This window comes from Podarcis bocagei (genome assembly GCF_964188305.1).
Source record: "Podarcis bocagei genome assembly, chromosome: Z".
Taxonomy (NCBI): domain Eukaryota; kingdom Metazoa; phylum Chordata; class Lepidosauria; order Squamata; family Lacertidae; genus Podarcis; species Podarcis bocagei.
Window position 1 is genome coordinate 105,439 of NC_138140.1, and position 24,785 is coordinate 130,223.

At 41.1% G+C, this 24,785-nt stretch overlaps 1 protein-coding gene across 1 annotated transcript in view; it reads right to left on the bottom strand.

Moving 5' to 3' along the window:
* The window catches only part of RABL6 (RAB, member RAS oncogene family like 6), a 32,860-nt gene that overhangs the window by 5,985 nt on the left and 2,090 nt on the right, over window positions 1-24,785 (bottom strand). The window contains exons 2-11 of the mRNA XM_081179149.1: window positions 18,405-18,539; window positions 10,411-10,458; window positions 10,270-10,325; window positions 10,096-10,187; window positions 8,804-8,944; window positions 5,953-6,058; window positions 4,056-4,159; window positions 2,353-2,588; window positions 1,069-1,156; window positions 839-991 (exon numbers count right to left, since the gene is read on the bottom strand). Of these exons, the coding sequence (XP_081035275.1) occupies window positions 839-991; window positions 1,069-1,156; window positions 2,353-2,588; window positions 4,056-4,159; window positions 5,953-6,058; window positions 8,804-8,944; window positions 10,096-10,187; window positions 10,270-10,325; window positions 10,411-10,458; window positions 18,405-18,539 (1,159 nt within the window). The remainder of the gene's footprint in view (window positions 1-838; window positions 992-1,068; window positions 1,157-2,352; window positions 2,589-4,055; window positions 4,160-5,952; window positions 6,059-8,803; window positions 8,945-10,095; window positions 10,188-10,269; window positions 10,326-10,410; window positions 10,459-18,404; window positions 18,540-24,785) is intronic.

Genomic DNA, 24,785 nt, shown 5'->3' on the forward strand with positions numbered 1-24,785 from the left:
ATAATCCAATTCTTTGCATTTATTTGCATTTATTCACATTTATTTGTATTTATTTGTACTTATTTGTATTTATTTGTACTTATTTGCATTGATTTGCATTTATTTGCACTTATTTTCATTTATTTGTATTTTTTTGTATTTATTTGCATTTATTCACATTTATTCGCATTTATTTGCATTCATTTGTATTTATTTGCATTCATTTGTATTTATTTGTATTTATTTGTAATTATTTGCATATTATTATTAATCCAATTATTTGCATTTATTTGTACTTATTTGTATTTATTTGCATTTATTTGTACTTATTTGCACTTATTTGCATTTATTCATATTTATTTGCATTTATTCACATTCATTTGTACTTATTTGCATTGATTTGCATTCATTTGTACTTATTTGTATTTATTTGCATTTATTCATATTTATTTGCATTTATTCACATTCATTTGTACTTATTTGCATTGATTCGCATTCATTTGCATTTATTCGCATTCATTTGCATTCATTTGTACTTATTTGTATTTATTTGCATTTATTCACATTTATTTGTATTTATTTGCATTTATTTATATTGATTTGCATTCATTTGTACTTATTTGTACTTATTGGCATTTATTTGTATTTATTAGCATTCATTTGTATTTATTTGCATTTATTCGCAATTTGCATTTATTTGTAATTATTTGCATATTATTATTAATCCAATTCTTTGCATTTATTTGCATTTATTCACATTTATTTGTATTTATTTGTACTTATTTGCATTTATTAGCATTCATTTGCATTTATTCGCATTCATTTGCATATATTTGCATTCATTTCGATTGATTCCTACCCTTTCTCCGCCTCCGCCTCCACGTCTTCCTCCCCCAGGATGGCGAATCCCCCCGCCGGACGCTCCTCCTCCTCCTCCTCGCCGGGTAGCGCCCCCTCTTTCCCGGGGTCTTCCGGCGCCCCGGGTTCGAGTCTCCCCCCAGCGTCTCCGCAGCTGCAGGGAGGGGGGGGGAAAATGTCAGGGTCCCGGGTTCGAGGGGGACCCCCCTCCCCGAACCCCCCCCAACCTACCTGCCGTTTTCGGGGGGCGCCCCCTTTTCCTCCAGGAAGCCCCCCTCCAGCCGGTCGTCGGGGGCAAAGTCTTCCACCGCCGGGGGGTCTAATTGGGGGGTGGGGGGAAGAGACAATGGGGGGGTCAGAACTAAGGGGGTGCCGTCCCCCCCCCCAAATTCATTGCGTAACCCAATCGCTCCGCCCCCCGGGAAATTATTAGTATTAGGGTATAAATGTAATCGTTATTAGTATTATTAGGATTATTTTCGCCGTTATTATTAAGGTACATCATCCCCGATCGTCCCCCACCAGGAAAAATTGTACCCTGATCATTCCCCCCCCCAAAATTATTACTATTAAGGAAAAAATATAATCGTTATTAGTATTATTAGTATTATTTTTACTATTATTATTAAGGTACATCATCCCCAATTGTCCCCCACCAGAAAAAATTGCACCCTGATCATTGCCCCCCGCCAAATTATTACTATTAGGGAATATTATTAATAATAATAATAATAATAATAATAATAATAATAATAATAATAATAATAATAATAAGTAGTAGTAGTAGTAGTAGTAGTAGTAGTAGTAGTATTTGGATATTATTATTATTATTATTATTATTATTATTATTATTATTATTAAGGTACATCATCCCCAATCGTCCCCCACCAGGAAAAATTGCACCCTGATAATTCTGCCCCCCCAATGATTACTATTAGGGAATAAATATAATAATAATAATAATAATAATAATAATAATAATAATAATAATAATAATAATAATAATGACAACAACAGCAACAATATATTACTAGTACTAGTAGCAATAATAATAATAATAATAATAATAATAATAATAATAATAATAATAATAAGTAGTAGTAGTAGTAGTAGTAGTAGCAGCAGCAATAATAATAATAACAACAATAACAATAAGTAGTAGTAGTAGTAGTAGTATTTGGATATTATTATTATTATTATTATTATTATTATTATTAATCATCCCCAATCGTCCCACATTATTACTATTTGGGAATAAATATAATAATAATAATAACAACAACAACAACAACAGCAACAATATATTACTATTACTAGTAGTAGCAATAACAATAACAATAACAATAATATCCAAATACTACTACTACTATTACTACTTATTATTAGCAGCAATAATAATAATAATAAGTAGCAGTAGTAGTAGTATTTGGATATTATTATTATTATTATTATTATTATTATTATTATTATTAATACGATTATTAAGGCATTATTATTATTACTAATGACACTCACCGGCTGCCGCCCCGAAGATCCGGGCGATGAAGCCGCGCCGGGGGGCGGCTTGGGGGGCGGGGGCCGGGGCGGCCGGCGTTTGGGGGGGGCTTAGGGGGGTGGGGGTCTCGGTGGGGTTGGGGGTCGCCGGGCCGGACCCCCCCTCCGGGGCGTTGTCGGGGGGCGGCGGGGGTCCCGGCGAGGGGGTCTCGGGGGACGGGGCCCCCCGGCTGCGGGCTTCCAGGGCTTCCAGGAATCTGCGGGGAGAGAGATGATTCATATTATTAATTGGCATTATTAATATTAATATTAATATTAATATTAATATTAATATTAATATCAATATCAATATTAATAATATTATTATTGGCGTTGTTCATATTATTCATAAGCATTCACATTATATAGCTATATTAATATTATTAATATGATCATATTGTTAATATGAGTTTTATCGTATTATTATCACGTGATTGATATTATTCATATTATTCATAAGCATTCATATTATTCATATTATTCATAAGCATTCACATTATATAGCTATATTAATATTATTCATATGATCATATTATTAATATGAGTTTTATCGTATTATTAACAAGAGTTCACGGGATTGATATTATTCATATTATTCATAAGCATTCTTATTATTCATATTATTCATAAGCATTCACATTGATATTATTCATAAACATTCATATTATTATTAAGAATTCACCTTATTGATATTCATAAGCATTCATATTATTAATCTTTCACATTCATATTATTCATAAGCATTCATATTATTATTAAGAATTCATATTATTATTGATATTAATAAACATTCATATTATTTATAAGCATTCATATTAATCATTCACATTAATATTATTCATAAGCATTCATATTATTATTAAGAATTCATATGATTGATATTAATAAGCATTCATATTATTCATATTATTCATAAGCATTCATATTATTAATCATTCACATTCATATTATTCATAAGCATTCATATTATTATTAAGAATTCTTATGATTGATATTGTTATTAAGCATTATTATTATTCCTATTATTAATAAGCATTCACATTATTGATATTCATTCACATCATTAATATTATTCACAGGCATTCACATTATTAATATTACTAATAATGGTTCACATCATTAATACTATTAAGCATTCACATTATTAATAATAAGCATTCATCGTATTGACATCATTAATAAGAATTCACAGTATCAATATTAATAAGCATTCATGCTATTGATATTAATAAGCATTCACATTATTGACATTATTAACAGGCATTCACATTATTAATATTATTCATATTATTAATAAGCATTCACACTATTGACATTATTAATAAGCATTCACATTATTAATTTTATTCATATTATTAATAAGCATTCACATTATTGACATTATTAATAGGCATTCATACTATTCATAAGAATTCCCCTTATTGATATTATCCGCAAGAATTCCCATTATTCCTATTATTAATAAGCATTCATATTATTCATTACTGATAAGCACTCACATTTCTGTTATTAATAAGCATTCACATTATTAATAAGCATTCACAGTACTGATATTCACAAAAAAATTGCATTATTGATGTTATTAAGCATTCCCATTATTCCCATTATTTTTCAATTATTTTATTATTATTTTATCATGATTAATAAGCATTCACGTGATTAATATTATGATTAATTAACCCTACATTTCATAATTCTGGTCCTCCGTCTCCTGCTGGACTGACAGCTCCTCCAGGGTGGCGTCAATGTCTAATTGGTTCGTTTCCAGTTGACGAAGGAGCGTCTCTCTCTGGGGGGGAAGGAAATAATAATAATAATAATAATAATAATAATAATAATAATAATAATAATAATAATAATAATTTTGATTTATACCTACGTACATATATAAGAAAGAAATATAATATTCTAACATTATAATAAATATAAGAATATAATAAATTATAGTAAAGGTAGTAGTAAATTATTAATATATATATATAAATAATAATAATAATAATAATAATAATAATAATAATAATAATAATAATAATAATAATAATAATTTTGATTTATACCTAGATATATAAGAAAGAAATATAATATTCTAACATTATAATAAATATAAGAATATAATAAATTATAGTAAAGGTAGTAGTAAATTATAAAAAAAACATTTAATAATAATAATAATAATAATAATAATAATAATAATAATAATTTTGATTTATACCTAGATATATAAGAGAGAAATATAATATTCTAACATTATAATAAATATAAGAATATAATAAATTATAGTAAAGGTAGTAGTAAATTATTAATATATATAATAATAATAATAATAATAATAATAATAATAATAATAATAATTTTGATTTATACCTAGATATATAAGAAAGAAATATAATATTCTAACATTATAATAAATATAAGAATATAATAAATTATAGTAAAGGTAGTAGTAAATTATTTAAAAAACCATTATATAATAATAATAATAATAATAATAATAATAATAATAATAATAATAATTTATACGCCCCCTCCCTAAGTAATAATTTATATATAAGGGAGAAATAGAATATTGTAACATTATAAGAAATAGAATAATATAATAGAGTAAATATCATAGTAAATTATATATTAGTAATATATTAATAATAATTAATATTACAATTAATATTAATTCTCTTCTAACATTATAATAAATATAAGAATATAATAAATTATAGTAAAGGTAGTAGTAAATTATTAAAAAAACATTATATAATAATAATAATAATAATAATAATAATAATAATAATAATAATAATAATAATTTATACGCCCCCTCCCTAAGTAATAATTTATATATAAGGGAGAAATAGAATATTGTAACATTATAAGAAATAGAATAATATAATAGAGTAAATATCATAGTAAATTATATATTAATAATATTAGCATATTAATAATATAATATATTAATATATTATATATTAATAATATTATTAATATATTAATAATATATGAATAATAATTAATATTACAATTAATATTAATTCTCTTCTAACGATTTTGTAGCGCCGTCACCAAAGAGAAGTCAAATCGGCTCAGGATTGGACTAGAAACGTGGATTTAGAAATACGGCTTATTAATGGATTTGAAATCATTAAGAATAAAATCATCAAGAATAATAATAATAATAATAATAATAATAATAATAATAATCAGGAAAGGAATCATTCAACAGAAATATGGATTATTAATGGATTTGAAATCATTAAGAATAAAATCATCAAGAATAATAATAATAATAATAATAATAATAATCAGGAATCATTCAACAGAAATATTATTAATTGATTTGAAATCATTAAGAATAAAATCATCAATAATAATAATAATAATAATAATAATAATAATAATAATAATAATCAGGAAAGGAATCATTCAACAGACGTTAATTTTCTCCGAAATCAATCCAGTTAGGAAGTTCGTCAAGTTAAATGGGCTTTGGCCCAAAAAACGGGGCGGAAAATGTGAATTTTGGGCCGATTGGGCTCCCGGGGTCATCCAGCCTGACCCCCGATTGGGAAGGGCAGGATTCGCACTGGCTACCTGCAGCTGCAGGAAGGGGATGTTGAAGAACTTGTGGAGGTACTTGAGGCCAAAGCTGTTCTTCATGGAGGACTCGGCGTAGCGGACGTAGGAGGCGCCCGGCGGCCTAAAGAGGAAAGAAATAGCCTGAGGAGCTGGCTTTCTCGCTGCGGGGAGCTCATACAATGCAATGCAATAGAGCTTGAGGAGCTAGCATTCTGGCTGCGGGGAGCTCATACAATGCAATGGAGCTTGAGGAGCTAGATTTCTTGCTGCGGGGAGCTCACACAGTGCAATGCAATATAGCTTGAGGAGCTAGCTTTCTCACTGCGGGGAGCTCATACAATGCAATATAGCTTGAGGAGCTAGCTTCCTGGCTGCGGGGAGCTCATACAATACAATGGAGCTTGAGGAGCTAGATTTCTCGCTGCGGGGAGCCCCTCATACAATGCAATAGAGCTTGAGGAGCTAGGTTTCTCACTGCAGGGAGTCCATTCCATGCAAGGCAATCCTAGCTTTCTCGCTGCGGGGAGCTCCTCCCTCATACACTGCAATAGAGCTTGAGGAGCTAGATTTCTCGCTGCGGGGAGCTCCTGCCTCTTACCATCCAATCCAATTCAATGCAATGCAATCAAAGAAACACCTTGAGCGGCTAGCTTTCTGGGCGCGGGGAGTTCCTTCAATTCAATGTAATGCAATGCAATTCAATGCAATGCCAGGCAATGGAGCTTGAGGAGCTGGCTTTCTCCCTGCGGGGAGCTCCTGCCTCTTGCCATTCAATACAATACAATACAATACAATGCAATCAAAGAAACACCTTGAGGGGCTAGCTTTCCCGGCGCGGGGAGTTCATTCAATTCAATGCAATGCAATGCAATGCAATGCAATACAATGCCTCTTACCATTCAATACAATACAATGTAGTGCAATGCAATAAAAATAGCTTGAGGAGCTAGATTTCTCGCTGCGGGGAGCTCCTACCTAATGCAATACAATACAATCAAAGAAACACCTTGAGGAGCTGGCTTTCTCCCTGCGGGGAGCTCCTGCCTCTTCCCATTCAATAGAATACAATACAATGTAAAGCAATGCAATGAAAAATAGCTTGAGGAGCTAGCTTTCTCGCTGCGGGGAGCTCCTGCCTCTTGCCATCCAATACAATACAATGCAATCAAAGAAACACCTAGAGGGGCTAGCTTTCTCGCTGCGGGGAGCTCCTCCCTAATGCAATGCAATCAAAGAAACGCCTTGAGGGGCTAGCTTTCTCGCTGCGGGGAGCTCCTCCCTAATGCAATGCAATCAAAGAAACACCTTGAGGGGCTAGCTTTCTCGCTGCGGGGAGCTCCTCCCTAATGCAATCAAAGAAACACCTTGAGGGGCTAGCTTTCTCGCTGCGGGGAGCTCCTCCCTAATGCAATCAAAGAAACACCTTGAGGGGCTAGCTTTCTCGCTGCGGGGAGCTCCTCCCTAATGCAATCAAAGAAACACCTTGAGGGGCTAGCTTTCTCCCTGCGGGGAGCTCCTCATACAATGCAATACAATAGAGCTTGAGGAGCCGGCTTTCTCCCTGCGGGGAGCTCCTGCCTCTTACCATTCAATGCAATGCAATGCAATGCAATGCAATGCAATGCAATGCAATGAAGGAAACGCTTTGAGGAGCTAGCTTTCTCCCTGCGGGGAGCTCCTGCCTCTTACCATTCAAAACAATGCAATGCAATGCAATGCAATGCAATGCAATGCAATGCAATGAAAGAAACGCCTTGAGGAGCTAGCTTTCTCCCTGCGGGGAGCTCCTGCCTCATACCATTCAATACAATACAATACAATACAAGGCAATAGAATACAATGCAATGCAATGCAATGCAATGCAATGCAATGCAAGAAGCGCCTTGAGGAGCTAGCTTTCTCCCTGCGGGGAGTTCCTTCAATGCAAGGCGATGGAATCTAGCTTGAGGAGCTGGCTTTCTCGCTGCGGGGAGCTCCTCCCTCATACCATTCAATACAATACAATACAATGCAATGCAATGCAATGCAAAGCAATGCAATCAAAGAAACGCCTTGAGGAGCTAGCTTTCTCCCTGCGGGGAGTTCCTGCCTCTTACAATGCAATGCAATGAAATATAGCTTGAGGAGCTCGCTTTCTCCCTGCGGGGAGCTCCTACCTCATACCATTCAATACAATACAATACAATACAAGGCAATAGAATACAATACAATGCAATGCAATGCAATGCAATGCAATGCAATGCAAGAAACGCCTTGAGGAGCTAGCTTTCTCCCTGCGGGGAGCTCCTGCCTCATACCATTCAATACAATACAATACAATACAAGGCAATGCAATGCAATGCAATGCAATGCAATGCAAGAAACGCCTTGAGGAGCTGGCTTTCTTGCTGCGGGGAGCTCCTACCTCATACCATTCAATACAATACAATACAATGCAATAGAATACAATGCAATGCAATGCAATGCAATGAAAGAAACGCCTTGAGGAGCTGGCTTTCTCCCTGCGGGGAGTTCATTCAATGCAATGCAATACAATACAGCTTGAGGAGCTAGCTTTCTCCCTGCGGGGATTTCCTGCCTCTTACCATTCAATACAATACAATGCAATGCAATGCAATCAAAGAAACACCTTGAGGAGCTAGCTTTCTCCCTGCGGGGAGCTCCTGCCTCATACCATTCAATACAATACAATACAATACAAGGCAATAGAATACAATGCAATGCAATGCAATGCAATGCAATGCAATGCAATGCAATGAAAGAAACGCCTTGAGGAGCTAGCTTTCTCCCTGCGGGGAGTTCCTTCCATGCAATGCAAGGCAATGCAACCTTGAGGAGCCGGCTTTCTCCCTGCGGGTTTCCTCACCTGTCGATCCTGCGGATCAGGTCCCGGACGTCGTCGGGCAGGATGACCCGGTGCTCGCCCATGTCCCGGTGGTTGCCCAGGACGCAGACGGGGACGTGGTTGGGCACCTTGGGCAGCTCCCGCAGGACGTAGCTGAAGGTCCTGGGTTCGAGGGAGGAGAATTTAGGGGGTGGCGGGTTCGAGGGAGGAGACTTTGGGGTTGCGGGTTCGAGGGGCCCTTCTAGAGTGGGGTTGCGGGTTCGAGGGGCCGCCCTGGGGTGGGTCATTGTCCAGGGTTCGAGGAGCCACCCTGGGGTGGGGTTGGGGGTTCGAGGTGGGTCATTGTCTCGGGTTCAAGGGGCCGTCCTGGGGTGGGGTTCCGGGTTCGAGCGGCGGCCCTGGGCTGGGGGTTCGAGGAGACGCCCTGGGGTGCGGGGTTCAAGGGGCGGCCCCCTCTTGGCTTCGAGGGCCGCCCTGGGGTGGGTTATTGTCCTGGGTTCAAGGGGCCGCCCTGGGGTTGGGGGTTCGAGGGGCCGCCCTGGGGTGGGTTTGGGGGTTCGAAGGGCCGCCCTGGGGTTGGGGGTTCGAGGGGCCGCCCTGGGGTTGGGGGTTCGAGGGGCCACCCTAGAGGGCGGGGTTCTGGGTTCGAGGGGCCGCCCTGGGGAAGCGGGTCCGAGGGGCTGTCCTGGGTTCAGGGTTCAAGGGCCCGCCCTGGAGTTGGGGGTTTGAGGGGCCGCATTGGGTTCCGGGTTCGAGGGGATACCCTGAGCTTCCGGGTTCAAGGAGCCGACCTGGGGTGGGGTTGTGGGTTCGAGGGGCCGTCCTGAGTTGGGGTTGTGGGTTCGAGGGGCCACCCTGGGGTGGGGTTGGGGGTTCGAGGGGCCGCCCTGGGGAAGCGAGTTCGAGGGGCCGCCCTGGGGAAGCGGGTCCGAGGGGCTGTCCTGGGTTGAGGGTTCAAGGGCCCGCCCTGGAGTTGGGGGTTTGAGGGGCCGCATTGGGTTCCGGGTTCGAGGGGACACCCTGGGATTGGGGCCACCCTGGGGTGGGGTTGCGGGTTCAAGGGGCTGTCCTGGGGAAGCGCCTTCGAGGGGCTGTCCCGGGTTCCGGGTTCGAGGGGCCGCCCTGGAGTTCTGGGTTCGAGGGGCTGCCCTGGGGAAGCGGCTTCGAGGGGCTGTCCTGGGTTGCGGGTTCAAGGGGCCACCCTGGAGTTGGGGCTTCGAGGGTCTACCCTGGGGTTGTGGGTTCAAGGGTCTACCCTGGGGTGGTGGGTTCGAAGGGCCGCCCTGGGGTTGCGGGTTCGAGGGCGGGCTCACCACTGCTTGGTGATGTCAAACATCATGACCACGCCGTTGCAGTTCTTGTAGACGTCCAGGAACTCGGCGTCCAGGGCCAGGGCGGCCTCGGCCTCGGGTTCGAGAGAGAAAAGAGACTTAACGGGGGTCTCGAGGGAGGGGGGGGGGAGAGGGCGACTCGAACCCGGGGCTCACCTCCTGGGAGGGGTCGTTCTCCAGCTTCAGCCCGTCGCCTCGCCTCTTGCACTTGCCTGCGCCCAAAAACGGAAAATTAAAAATGGCGGCCAGGGGGCGGGGTCAGCTTGGATGACCTCCCGGGGTCCCGCCCCGACTCACCTTTGTCGACGACGTCCCACACCTCCACCTTGACGATGTCATCGGTTGCTAGGGAAAGGGAGGCAGGAAAGGGGTCAGGATTCGAACGCGGGACCCGGATGGTGATGATTTCCGTTTCCCTTTCTTTTATGGTTTTATCTTTCTGTTTCTTATTTTTCTTAAGTCTTCTTTCCTATCGTTCCTTTTCCTTCTATTTCTTCCGTTTCTTATGTTCCGTTTCTATTACTTCTGGATTTATATATAGAAATAAATATATATTATTTTCTGATAATTTTTCTATGATTCTATTTCTTAGTATTCTTCTCTATTCTTCTATTTCTTGTTCTTCTCTTTCTTATTTTTCCATTTCTATTTCTTCTTATTCTCTTTTTCTATTACTTCTTTATTTATATATAGAAATAAATATATATATATATATATATAATTTTCTATGATAACTTTTCTATGATTCTATTTCTTTCTATTCTTTTCTATTATTCTATTTCTTTTTCTTCTATTCCTTATTTTCCATTTCTATTTCTTCTTCTACTTTTAGATGCTTGAATTTCTTAGTATTCTATTCTATTTCTTTTCTTTTTCTTCTACTTCTTATTTTCCACTTCTATTTCTTCTATTTTTCTGTGATTCTATTTCTTAGTATTCTTTCCTATTCTTCAATTTCCATTTCTTTTTCTTCTATTTCTGATTTTCCATTTCTATTTCCTCTTATTCTGCGATTCCATTTCTTACTCTTCTTACTATTTCTTACTTATATTTCTTACTTATATTTCTTATTATTATTATATTATTATTATTTCTTATTATTATTATATTTCTATTTCTTACTTATATTTCTTACTCTTCTCTTCTATTCTTCTATTTCTGTTCCTTCTTATTTTATCATTCTATTTCTTATTATTCTATTCCATTTCTTCCTTTCCATTTCTTTTTCTTAATCTATTCCTTACTATCTATTTCTAATATTTCCCATTGTTTTATTTCTCTTTATTCCCACACCTCGACTTTGACGATGTCCTCGGTCGTTAGGGAAATGGGGAAAGCCTCCTTCTACTTCCTGTCTCCTCCCGCATCCTTCCTCCTCCTCCTTGAAGCATCCTTCTACTTCCTGTCTCCTCCTGCATCCTTCCTCCTCCCCCTTGGGTACCACTCCTCCTCCTAGGAGTATCTTTCTACTTCCTGTCTCCTCCTGCATCCTTCCTCCTCTTCCTCCTTGGGTACCACTCCTACTCCCTGAAGCATCCTTCTACTTCCTGTCTCCTCCTGCATCCCTTCCTCCTCTTCCTCCTTGGGTACCACTCCTACTCCTTGAAGCATCCTTCTACTTCCTGTCTCCTCCTGCATCCTTCCTCCTCCTTGAAGCATCCTTCTACTTCCTCTCTCCTCCTGCATCCTTCCTCCTCCCCCTTGGGTACCACTCCTACTCCTTCAAGCATCTTTCTACTTCCCCTCTCCTCCTTCCTCCTCCTAGGAGTATCTTTCTACTTCCTGTCTCCTCCTGCATCCTTCCTCCTCCTCCTCCTTGGGTACCACTCCTCCTCCTTGAAGCCTCCTTCTACTTCCTGTCTCCTCCTGCATCCTTCCTTTTCCTCCTCCTTGGGTACCACTCCTCCTCCTTGAAGCATCCTTCTACTTCCTGTCTCCTCCTGCCTCCTTCCTCCTCCTCCTCCTTGGGTACCACTCCTCCTCCTTCAAGCATCCTTCTACTTCCTGTCTCCTCCTGCATCCTTCCCCCTCCTCCGCCTTGAAGCCTCCTTCTACTTCCTGTCTCCTCCTGCATCCTTCCTCCTCTTCCTCCTTGGGTACCACTCCTCCGCCTTGAAGCCTCCTTCTACTTCCTGTCTCCTCCTGCATCCTTCCTCCTCCTCCTCCTCCTTGGGTACCACTCCTCCTCCTTGAAGCATCCTTCTACTTCCTGTCTCCTCCTGCATCCTTCCTCCTCCTCCTTGGGTACCACTCCTCCTCCTTGAAGCATCCTTCTACTTCCTGTCTCCTCCTGCATCCTTCCTCCTCCTCCTCCTTGGGTACCACTCCTCCTCCTTCAAGCATCCTTCTACTTCCTGTCTCCTCCTGCATCCTTCCCCCTCCTCCGCCTTGAAGCCTCCTTCTACTTCCTGTCTCCTCCTGCATCCTTCCTCCTCTTCCTCCTTGGGTACCACTCCTCCGCCTTGAAGCCTCCTTCTACTTCCTGTCTCCTCCTGCATCCTTCCTCCTCCTCCTTGGGTACCACTCCTCCTCCTTGAAGCCTCCTTCTACTTCCTGTCTCCTCCTGCATCCTTCCTCCTCCTCCTCCTTGGGTACCACTCCTCCTCCTTCAAGCATCCTTCTACTTCCTGTCTCCTCCTGCATCCTTCCCCCACCTCCGCCTTGAAGCATCCTTCTACTTCCTGTCTCCTCCTGCATCCTTCCCCCTCCTCCGCCTTGAAGCCTCCTTCTACTTCCTGTCTCCTCCTGCATCCTTCCTCCTCTTCCTCCTTGGGTACCACTCCTCCGCCTTGAAGCCTCCTTCTACTTCCTGTCTCCTCCTGCATCCTTCCTCCTCCTCCTCCTCCTTGGGTACCACTCCTCCTCCTTGAAGCATCCTTCTACTTCCTGTCTCCTCCTGCATCCTTCCTCCTCCTCCTTGGGTACCACTCCTCCGCCTTGAAGCATCCTTCTACTTCCTGTCTCCTCCTGCCTCCTTCCTCCTCCCTGGGTACCACTCCTCCTCCTTGAAGCATCCTTCTACTTCCTGTCTCCTCCTGCATCCTTCCTCCTCCTCTTCCTTGGGTACCACTCCTCCTCCTTGAAGCCTCCTTCTACTTCCTGTCTCCTCCCACATCCTTCCCCCTCCTCCTCCTTGAAGCCTCCTTCTACTTCCTGTCTCCTCCCGCATCCTTCCTCCTCCTCCTCCTTGGGTACCACTCCTACTCCTTGAAGCATCCTTCTACTTCCTGTCTCCTCCTGCCTCCTTCCTCCTCCTCCTCCTTGGGTACCACTCCTCCTCCTTGAAGCATCCTTCTACTTCCTGTCTCCTCCCGCATCTTTCCTCCTCCTCCTTGAAGCATCCTTCTACTTCCTGTCTCCTCCTGCATCCTTCCTCCTCCTCCTCCTTGGGTACCACTCCTCCTCCTTGAAGCATCCTTCTACTTCCTGTCACCTCCTGCATCCTTCCTCCTCCTCCTTGGGTACCACTCCTCCGCCTTGAAGCATCCTTCTACTTCCTGTCTCCTCCTGCCTCCTTCCTCCTCCCTGGGTACCACTCCTCCTCCTTGAAGCATCCTTCTACTTCCTGTCTCCTCCTGCATCCTTCCTCCTCCTCTTCCTTGGGTACCACTCCTCCTCCTTGAAGCCTCCTTCTACTTCCTGTCTCCTCCCACATCCTTCCCCCTCCTCCTCCTTGAAGCCTCCTTCTACTTCCTGTCTCCTCCCGCATCCTTCCTCCTCCTCCTCCTTGGGTACCACTCCTACTCCTTGAAGCATCCTTCCACTTCCTGTCTCCTCCTGCCTCCTTCCTCCTCCTCCTCCTTGGGTACCACTCCTCCTCCTTGAAGCATCCTTCTACTTCCTGTCTCCTCCCGCATCTTTCCTCCTCCTCCTTGAAGCATCCTTCTACTTCCTGTCACCTCCTGCATCCTTCCTCCTCCTCCTTGGGTACCACTCCTCCGCCTTGAAGCATCCTTCTACTTCCTGTCTCCTCCTGCCTCCTTCCTCCTCCCTGGGTACCACTCCTCCTCCTTGAAGCATCCTTCTACTTCCTGTCTCCTCCTGCATCCTTCCTCCTCCTCTTCCTTGGGTACCACTCCTCCTCCTTGAAGCCTCCTTCTACTTCCTGTCTCCTCCCACATCCTTCCCCCTCCTCCTCCTTGAAGCCTCCTTCTACTTCCTGTCTCCTCCTGCATCCTTCCCCCTCCTCCTCCTTGAAGCATCCTTCTACTTCCTGTCTCCTCCCGCATCCTTCCTCCTCCTCCTCCTTGGGTACCACTCCTACTCCTTGAAGCATCCTTCTACTTCCAGTCTCCTCCTGCCTCCTTCCTCCTCCTCCTCCTTGGGTACCACTCCTCCTCCTTGAAGCATCCTTCTACTTCCTGTCTCCTCCCGCATCTTTCCTCCTCCTCCTTGAAGCATCCATCTACTTCCTGTCTCCTCCTGCATCCTTCCTCCTCCTCCTCCTTGGGTACCACTCCTCCTCCTTGAAGCATCCTTCTACTTCCTGTCACCTCCTGCATCCTTCCTCCTCCTCCTTGGGTACCACTCCTCCGCCTTGAAGCATCCTTCTACTTCCTGTCTCCTCCTGCCTCCTTCCTCCTCCCTGGGTACCACTCCTCCTCCTTGAAGCATCCTTCTACTTCCTGTCTCCTCCTGCATCCTTCCTCCTCCTCTTCCTTGGGTACCACTCCTCCTCCTTGAAGCCTCCTTCTACTTCCTGTCTCCTCCTGCATCCTTCCCCCTCCTCCTCCTTGAAGCATCCTTCTACTTCCTGTCTCCTCCTGCATCCTTCCCCCTCATCCTCCTTAAAGCATCCTTCTACTTCCTGTCTCCTCCTGCATCCTTCCTCCTCCTTGGGTACCACTCCTCCTCCTTGAAGCATCCTTCTACTTCCTGTCTCCTCCTGCATCCTTCCTCCTCCTCCTCCTTGAAGCATCCTTCCTCCTCCTCCTCCTTGGGTACCACTCCTCCGCCTTGAAGCATCCTTCTACTTCCTGTCTCCTCCCGCATCCTTCCTCCTCCTCCTCCTCCTTGGGTACCACTCCTACTCCTTGAAGCATCCTTCTACTTCCTGTCTCCTCCCGCATCCTTCCTCCTCCTCCTCCTCCTTGGGTACCACTCCTACTCCTTGAAGCATCCTTCTACTTCCTGTCTCCTCCTGCCTCCTTCCTCCTCCTCCTTGGGTACCACTCCTCCTCCTTGAAGCATCCTTCTACTTCCTGTCTCCTCCTGCCTCCTTCCTCCTCCTCCTCCTCCTTGGGTACCACTCCTACTCCTTGAAGCATCCTTCTACTTCCTGTCTCCTCCTGCATCCTTCCTCCTCCTCCTTGGGAACGACTACTCCTCCTTGAAGCATCCTTCTACTTCCTGTCTCCTCCCGCATCCTTCCTCCTCCTCCTCCTTGTGTACCACTCCTCCTCCTTGAAGCATCCTTCTACTTCCTGTCTCCTCCTGCCTCCTTCCTCCTCCTTGGGTACCACTCCTACTCCTTGGAGCATCCTTCTACTTCCTGTCTCCTCCCGCATCCTTCCTACTCCTCCTCCTTGAAGCATCCTTCTACTTCCTGTCTCCTCCTGCCTCCTGCCTCCTCCTCCTCCTTGGGTACCACTCCTACTCCTTGAAGCATCCTTCTACTTCCTGTCTCCTCCTGCCTCCTTCTACTTCCTGTCTCCTCCTGCATCCTTCCTCCTCCTCCTCGGGTACCACTCCTCCTCCTTGAAGCATCCTTCTTCTTCCTGTCTCCTCCTGCATCCTTCCTCCTCCTCCTCGGGTACCACTCCTACTTCAAGCATCCTTCCACTTCCTGTCTCCTCCTGTCTCCTTCCTCCTCCTCCTTGAAGCATCCTTCTACTTCCTGTCTCCTCCTGCATCCTTCCTCCTCCGCCTCGGGTACCACTCCTACTTCAAGCATCCTTCCACTTCCTGTCTCCTCCTGCATCCTTCCTCCTCCTCCTCCTTGAAGCATCCTTCTACTTCCTTTCTCCTCCTGCATCCTTCCTCCTCCTCCTCCTTGGGTACCACTCCTCCTCCTTGAAGCATCCTTCTACTTCCTGTCTCCTCCTGCATCCTTCCTCCTCCTCCTCCTTGAAGCATCCTTCTACTTCCTTTCTCCTCCTGCATCCTTCCTCCTCCTCCTCCTTGGGTACCACTCCTACTCCTTGAAGCATCCTTCTACTTCCTGTCTCCTCCTGCATCCCTCTTCCTCCTCCTTGGGTACCACTCCTCCTCCTTGAAGCATCCTTCTACTTCCTGTCTCCTCCCGCATCCTTCCTCCTCCTCCTCCTCCTTGGGTACCACTCCTACTCCTTGAAGCATCCTTCTACTTCCTGTCTCCTCCTGCCTCCTTCCTCCTCCTCCTTGGGTACCACTCCTCCTCCTTGAAGCATCCTTCTACTTCCTGTCTCCTCCTGCCTCCTTCCTCCTCCTCCTCCTCCTTGGGTACCACTCCTACTCCTTGAAGCATCCTTCTACTTCCTGTCTCCTCCTGCATCCTTCCTCCTCCTCCTTGGGAACGACTACTCCTCCTTGAAGCATCCTTCTACTTCCTGTCTCCTCCCGCATCCTTCCTCCTCCTCCTCCTTGTGTACCACTCCTCCGCCTTGAAGCATCCTTCTACTTCCTGTCTCCTCCCGCATCCTTCCTCCTCCTCCTCCTCCTTGGGTACCACTCCTACTCCTTGAAGCATCCTTCTACTTCCTGTCTCCTCCCGCATCCTTCCTCCTCCTCCTCCTCCTTGGGTACCACTCCTACTCCTTGGAGCATCCTTCTACTTCCTGTCTCCTCCCGCATCCTTCCTACTCCTCCTCCTTGAAGCATCCTTCTACTTCCTGTCTCCTCCTGCCTCCTGCCTCCTCCTCCTCCTTGGGTACCACTCCTACTCCTTGAAGCATCCTTCTACTTCCTGTCTCCTCCTGCCTCCTTCTACTTCCTGTCTCCTCCTGCATCCTTCCTCCTCCTCCTCGGGTACCACTCCTCCTCCTTGAAGCATCCTTCTTCTTCCTGTCTCCTCCTGCATCCTTCCTCCTCCTCCTCGGGTACCACTCCTACTTCAAGCATCCTTCCACTTCCTGTCTCCTCCTGTCTCCTTCCTCCTCCTCCTTGAAGCATCCTTCTACTTCCTGTCTCCTCCTGCATCCTTCCTCCTCCGCCTCGGGTACCACTCCTACTTCAAGCATCCTTCCACTTCCTGTCTCCTCCTGCATCCTTCCTCCTCCTCCTCCTTGAAGCATCCTTCTACTTCCTTTCTCCTCCTGCATCCTTCCTCCTCCTCCTCCTTGGGTACCACTCCTCCTCCTTGAAGCATCCTTCTACTTCCTGTCTCCTCCTGCATCCTTCCTCCTCCTTGAAGCATCCTTCTACTTCCTTTCTCCTCCTGCATCCTTCCTCCTCCTCCTCCTTGGGTACCACTCCTACTCCTTGAAGCATCCTTCTACTTCCTGTCTCCTCCTGCATCCCTCTTCCTCCTCCTTGGGTACCACTCCTCCTCCTTGAAGCATCCTTCTACTTCCTGTCTCCTCCCGCATCCTTCCTCCTCCTCCTTCTTGAAGTCCCCTTCTACTTCCTGTCTCCTCCTGCATCCTTCCTCCTCCTTGGGTACCACTCCTACTCCTTGAAGCATCCTTCTACTTCCTGTCTCCTCCTGCATCCCTCTTCGTCCTCCTTGGGTACCACTCCTCCTCCTTGAAGCATCCTTCTACTTCCTGTCTCCTCCCGCATCCTTCCTCCTCCTCCTCCTTGGGTACCACTCTTCCTCCTTGAAGCATCCTTCTACTTCCTGTCTCCTCCTGCCTCCTTCCTCCTCCTCCTCCTTGGGTACCACTCCTACTCCTTGAAGCATCCTTCTACTTCCTGTCTCCTCCTGCATCCTTCCTCTTCCTGTCTCCTCCTGCATCCTCCTCCTCCTCCTTGAAGCATCCTTCTACTTCCTGTCTCCTCCTGCATCCTTCCTCCTCCTCCTCCTTGAAGCATCCTTCCTCCTCCTCCTCCTTGGGTACCACTCCTCCTCCTTGAAGCATCCTTCTACTTCCTGTCTCCTCCTGCCTCCTTCCTCCTCCTCCTCCTTGGGTACCACTCCTCCTCCTTGAAGCCTCCTTCTACTTCCTGTCTCCTCCTGCATCCTTCCTCCTCCTCCTTGGGTATTAATATTTTTAATAAGGCTGGGTTTTTAATAAGCCTGGGTTTAAGGCTGGGTTTATGAGGTTGCTGGGTTTATTTGTTTATAATGTTGTGAAATCCAATAAAAAAAAAATTGGGGGGAGGAAAAGAAGAAGGAATCAGGATTCAAACCCAAGACCCGGCCCGAGACTCACTCTTGTAGTTCCAGTGGATGCTGGTGACCTGGATTTCCTGCGTGGGGACGTAGGCGTCGAGGAACTTCTTGCCCTGCAGGCGGTGCCACAAGGTGGTTTTGCCCGTGTTGCGGTCGCCCCGGATGACGATCTTCACTGCGGGGATCCAAAGAAATAGAATCGTGAGAAAATAGAAACAGAAAGGAAGAAATAGAAGAATAAGAAATAGAAGAAGAGAAGAATATTGCGGTCGCCCCGGAGGACGATCTTCACTGCGTGAAGAAGAAGAATAAATAGGAACGGAATAAGAAATAGAATAATAAGGAATAGAAATAGAGAATAAGAAATAAAAGAATAGAATCAAAGAATAAGAAATAGAGGAATAGAAGAATAGAATCAAAGAATAAGAAATAGAGGAATAGAAGAATATTGCGGTCGCCCCGGATGACGATCTTCACTGCGTGAAGAAGAAGAAGAAATAGAAACGGAATAAGAAAGGGAATAATAAGGAATAGAAATAGGGAATAAGAAATATAATAATAAGGAATAGAAATAGAGAATAAGAAAGAGAAGAATAGAATCAAAGAATAAGAAATAGAGGAATAGAAGAATATTGCGATCGCCCCGGAGGACGATCCTCACTGCGTGAAGAAGAAGAATAAATAGGAACGGAATAAGAAATAGAATAATAAGGAATAGAAATAGAGAATAAGAAATAAAAGAATAGAATCAAAGAATAAGAAATAGAGGAATAGAAGAATAGAATCAAAGAATAAGAAATAGAGGAATAGAAGAATATTGCGGTCGCCCCGGATGACGATCTTCACTGCGGGGATAAAAAGAAATAGAATCATGAGAAATCAGAGACGGAGAAAGTAAGAAATAGAAGAATAAGAAATAGGAGAATAGAAGAATATTGCGGTCGCCCCGGATGAAGAAGAAGAATAAATAGAAACGGAATAAGAAATAGAATAATAAGGAATAGAAATAGAGAATAAGAAAGAGAAGAATAGAATCAAAGAATAAGAAATAGAGGAATAGAAGAATATTGCGGTCGCCCCGGATGACGATCTTCACTGCGTGAAGAATAATAATAAATAGAAACGGAAAAAGAAATAGAATAATAAGGAATAGAAATAGAGAATAAGAAAGAGAAGAATAGAATCAAAGAATAAGAAATAGAAGAAGAGAAGAATATGGCGGTCGCCCCGGAGGACGATCTTCACTGCGGGGAATAAAGAGAAATAAGAGAGAGAATGAGAAGAAATAGAAATTGAAAAATAAATAGAATAATGGAATCCTCTCGAATCATCTTCACTGCCGGGAAACGGGAAGGAAAAGAAAGATGAAATAAGAAAGAGGATGAGAAGAAATAGAAATAGAAAATATATGTGCGTGTGAGTGTATATATATATATATGAATATTCAGAAATATATATATATTCATGTATAGGTATAGATATATATGTGTGTTTCTGTGTATATATGTATATTCACATATATATATGTCTGTGTGTATATGTGTGTATGTATGTATATATATATATATGTATATTCACAAATACATATATGTGTGTGTGTATTCACACACATATATATATGATTTTGTGTGTGTGTTTATATGTGTACATGTGTGTGTGTATATATATATATTCACATATATATATATATATATATATATACACACACACACACACTACACACACACACACACACACACACACACATATATATATATATATATATATATATATACACACACACACATGTTTGTGTGTGTGTATATATATATATACATGTTTGTGTGTATATATATATATATCTGTTTATACGTGTTTATGTATGTATATTCACATATAAATAGGTCTGTGTGTGTATGTGTATATATGTGTGCATATAAATATGTATATTCACGTGTGTATATATATATATACACATATATATATACCCAACTCTTACACGGGAAGACACCCGAAGACACCAAAACCTACATTCCTGTACCCGTGAAAATCTACGAAAGCAAATATATATATATATATATATATATATGCGTGTGTGTGTGTGTATAAACATGTGTATATATGTATATTCACATATAAATTTATCTTTGTGTGTATATGTGTGTGTGTGTGTGTATATATGTGTGTCTGTGTATTCACATATATGTGTTTGTGTATATATGTGTACATATGTGTATGTGTGTATGTGTATGTGTGTGTATATATATATATATATATATATATATATATACACACCGTATTTTTCGCTCTATAACACGCACCCAACCATAACACGCACGTAGTTTTTAGAGGAGGAAAATCCGTAGGCATGCCACCCGTAGGCATTCCCTCCATAACACGCACAGACATTTCCCCTTACTTTCTAGGAGGAAAAAAGTGAGTGTTATGGTGCAAAAAATACGGTATATATATATATATATATATGTACCGTATTTTTCGCTCTAGACCACGAGATACACCCAGTTTTTGGAGGAGGAAAACAAGGAAAAATAACAGCAAGAGGGATCGCTGCGCAGCCTGCATTCGCTCCATAAGATGCACATTTCCCCTTACTTTTTGGGAGGGAAAAATTGAGTCTTATAGAGCAAAAAATACGGTATATATATATACACACACACACACACACACACACACACACACACACACACATATATATATATATACACACACACATACACACACACACACCGTATTTTTCGCTCAATAACGTGATGTCGTATGATTATGTCATACTCAAAATTATGTCATATAATAATAATAATATGGTCTTTGGAAACACTGATATTGGAATCTTCTACATATAATGACTAACAAATTCGGACGGAAGAGATTCGAGGAAGTCAAATCCTTAATTTTAATTAAGTCTTCAATTTTAATTAAGTGGTCATCTGCTGCATGTATCTTTTTTCTCTTTCTTTTTTCTCTTTGTTTGTTTTTATTACTGTTAATCTTTTTTTTTTGTTTTGTTACTATGTTTCTCTACTGAAAATAATAAATATTATTGGGGGGGGGGAAATGTTGTACTACACTATTTATTAAACTACCGGTATATCAGTTTTTTATTTTATCTCCTGGTTTTCACTGCGCTCAGGGCTCACGGCTGGGGGGTTTTTTTTGCTGCTGGTTGCTTAAATTTTATTAAAATTTAATAAATTTATTAAAACCCAACGCCTCCTGTGTCCTGCCGTCCCTCGGCAGCCTCATCGCTCCGTTTGGGGTGCGTCCTATGGAGCGAAAAAATACATTTTGTATTATAGATACCGTATTTTTACGGTATCTATATTAATCTAGATATAGATAATCTATATTATAGATACCGTATTTTTCGCTCCATAGGACGCACTTCTTCGGGTTAAGTTCCTAATTCATCCTGGAGGTCCGTTCTGAAACTGAAACTGTTCTGAACCTGAAGCGCCGCTTTAGCGAATGGGGCCTGCCGCTGCGCCGCGCGATTTCTGTTCTCATCCTGAAGCAAAGTTCTGAACCTGAAGCCCTATTTCTGGGATAGCGGAGTCTGTAACCTGAAGCGCAGGTAACAGCTTCCGGGTCGTGGGGCCAGCAGGACTAAGCCGCTTCTGGCGAACCAGAGCAGCGCGCGGAAACGCCGTTGACCTTCCCGCCGGAGTGGTACCTATTGATCTACTTGCGCTGGTGTGCTTTCAAACTGCTAGGTTGGCAGGAGCAGGGACTGAAAAACGGGAGCTCACCCCGTCGTGGGGATTCGAACTGCCGACCTTCTGATCGGCAAGTCCTGGGCTCCGAGGTTTAACCCACAGCGCCACCTGCGTCCCGTTTTTATTAATAGGCATTCACATTATTAATATTATTCATAAGCATTCACATTACTCAGAAGCCTTCACTCTACTCATATTATTCATATTCTTAATATTCCTTCATATTATTCCCATTCTTCAGAAGCCTTCACTCTACTCATATTATTCATATTCTTAATATTCCTTCATATTATTCCCATTACTCAGAAGCTTTCACTCTACTCATATTATTCATATTCTTAATATTCCTTCATATTATTCCCATTCTTCAGAAGCCTTCACTCTACTCATATTATTCATATTCTTAATATTCCTTCATATTCTTCCCATTCTTCAGAAGCCTTCACTCTACTCATATTATTCATATTCTTAATATTCCTTCATATTATTCATATTATTCAGAAGCCTTCACATTACTCATATTCCTAATATTCCTTCACATTATTCCCATTATTCAGCATTCATTTTATTCACATTATTCTTATCATTCATATTATTATTATTATTCCTAAAGCATTAAATTTATTCATATTATTCAGAAGCCTACACTTTACTCACATTATTGACATTATTAATAAGCATTCACATTAATAATATTAATAAGAATTACTATGCATTCATATTATTCTTAAGCATCCATATTAATATCATTATTAAGCCTTCACATTACTCATATTCCTAATATTCCTTCATATTATTCCTATTATTCGGAAGCATTCATTTTATTCACATTATTCTTATCATTCATATTATTATTATTATTATTATTCCTAAAGCATTAAATTTATTCCTATTTTTCAGAAGCCTGCACTTTATTCAGTCTTGACATTATTCATAAGCCTTCACTCTAATATTCTTCATATTCTTCATATTCCTTCACATTATTCCCATTATTCTGAAGCCTGCACTTTATTCACATTCTTGACATTATTCAGAACCCTTTACTCTACTCATATTATTCATATTCTTCATATTCCTTCACATTATTCACATTATTAAGAAGCTTTCACTCTACTCATATTATTCATATACCTTCACATTCTTCACATTATTATTATTATTATTATTATTATTATTATTATTATTATTAAAAAGCATCCATATTATTAATATTATTAATAGGCATTCACATTATTATTATTATTATTATTATTATTATTATTATTATTATTATTAGCATTCCTATTACTAAAATTAATAAGAATTCACATTACTGATATTATTAATATTCATTCACATTATTCATATTCTTCATATTCCTTCACATTATCACTAAGCATTCACATTATTAACATTATTAATAAGCATTCACATTAATAATATTAATAAGCATTACTATTCATTCATATTATTCATATTATTCCCATTATTCAGAAGCCTTCATTTTATTCACATTATTCTTATCCTTCATATCATTCTTATTATTCCTGAAGCATTAAATTTATTCCCATTATTCAGAAGCCTTTACTCATATTATTCATATTATTCATATTATTCCCATTCTTCAGAAGCCTTTACTCATATTATTCATATCATTCCCATTATTCAGAAGCCTTTACTCATATTATTCATATTATTCCCATTCTTCAGAAGCCTTCATTTTATTCACATTATTCTTATCATTCATATTATTATTATTATTATTATTATTATTATTATTATTCCTAAAGCATTAAATTTATTCCCATTCTTCAGAAGCATTCATTTTATTCACATTATTCTTATCATTCATATTATTATTATTTTTCCTAAAGCATTTATTCATATTATTCAGAAGCCTTCACTCTACTCATATTCTTCATATTCCTCATATTCCTTCATATTATTCCCATTATTCAGCTTTCACTCTACTCATATTATTCATATTCTTAATATTCCTTCCCATTATTCAGAAGCCTTCGCTTTACTCATATTCCTAATATTCCTTCAAAATATTCCCATTCTTCAGAAGCCTTCACTTTATTCCCATTATTCTTATCATTCATATCATTATTATTATTCCTAAAGCATTAAATTCCTTCCCATTATTCAGAAGCCTTCACTCTACTCATATTATTCATATTCCTAATATTCCTTCACATTCTTCACATTATTGACATTATTAATAAGCATTCACATTAACAATATTAATATTAATAAGCATTACTATTCATTCATATTATTCTTAAGCCTTCATATTAATATCATTAATAAGCATTCACATTATTCATATTATTCAGAAGCCTTCACAGTACTCATATTCCTAATATTCCTTCATATTATTCCCATTATTCAGAAGCCTTCATTTTATTCCCATTATTCTCATTCTTCACATCATCATCATCATCATCATTATTATTATTCCTTAAGCCTTAAATTTATTCATATTCCTTCACATTATTAAGCATTCATATTAATAATATTAATATTAATAAGCATTACTATTCATTCATATTATTCATATTATTCCCATTCTTCATAAGCCTTCACTCTACTCATATTATTCATATTCCTCATATTCCTTCACATTATTCCCATTACTAAGAAGCCTTCATTTTATTCACATTATTCTTATCCTTCATATCATCATCATTATTATTATTATTCCTAAAGCATGAAATTGATTCCCA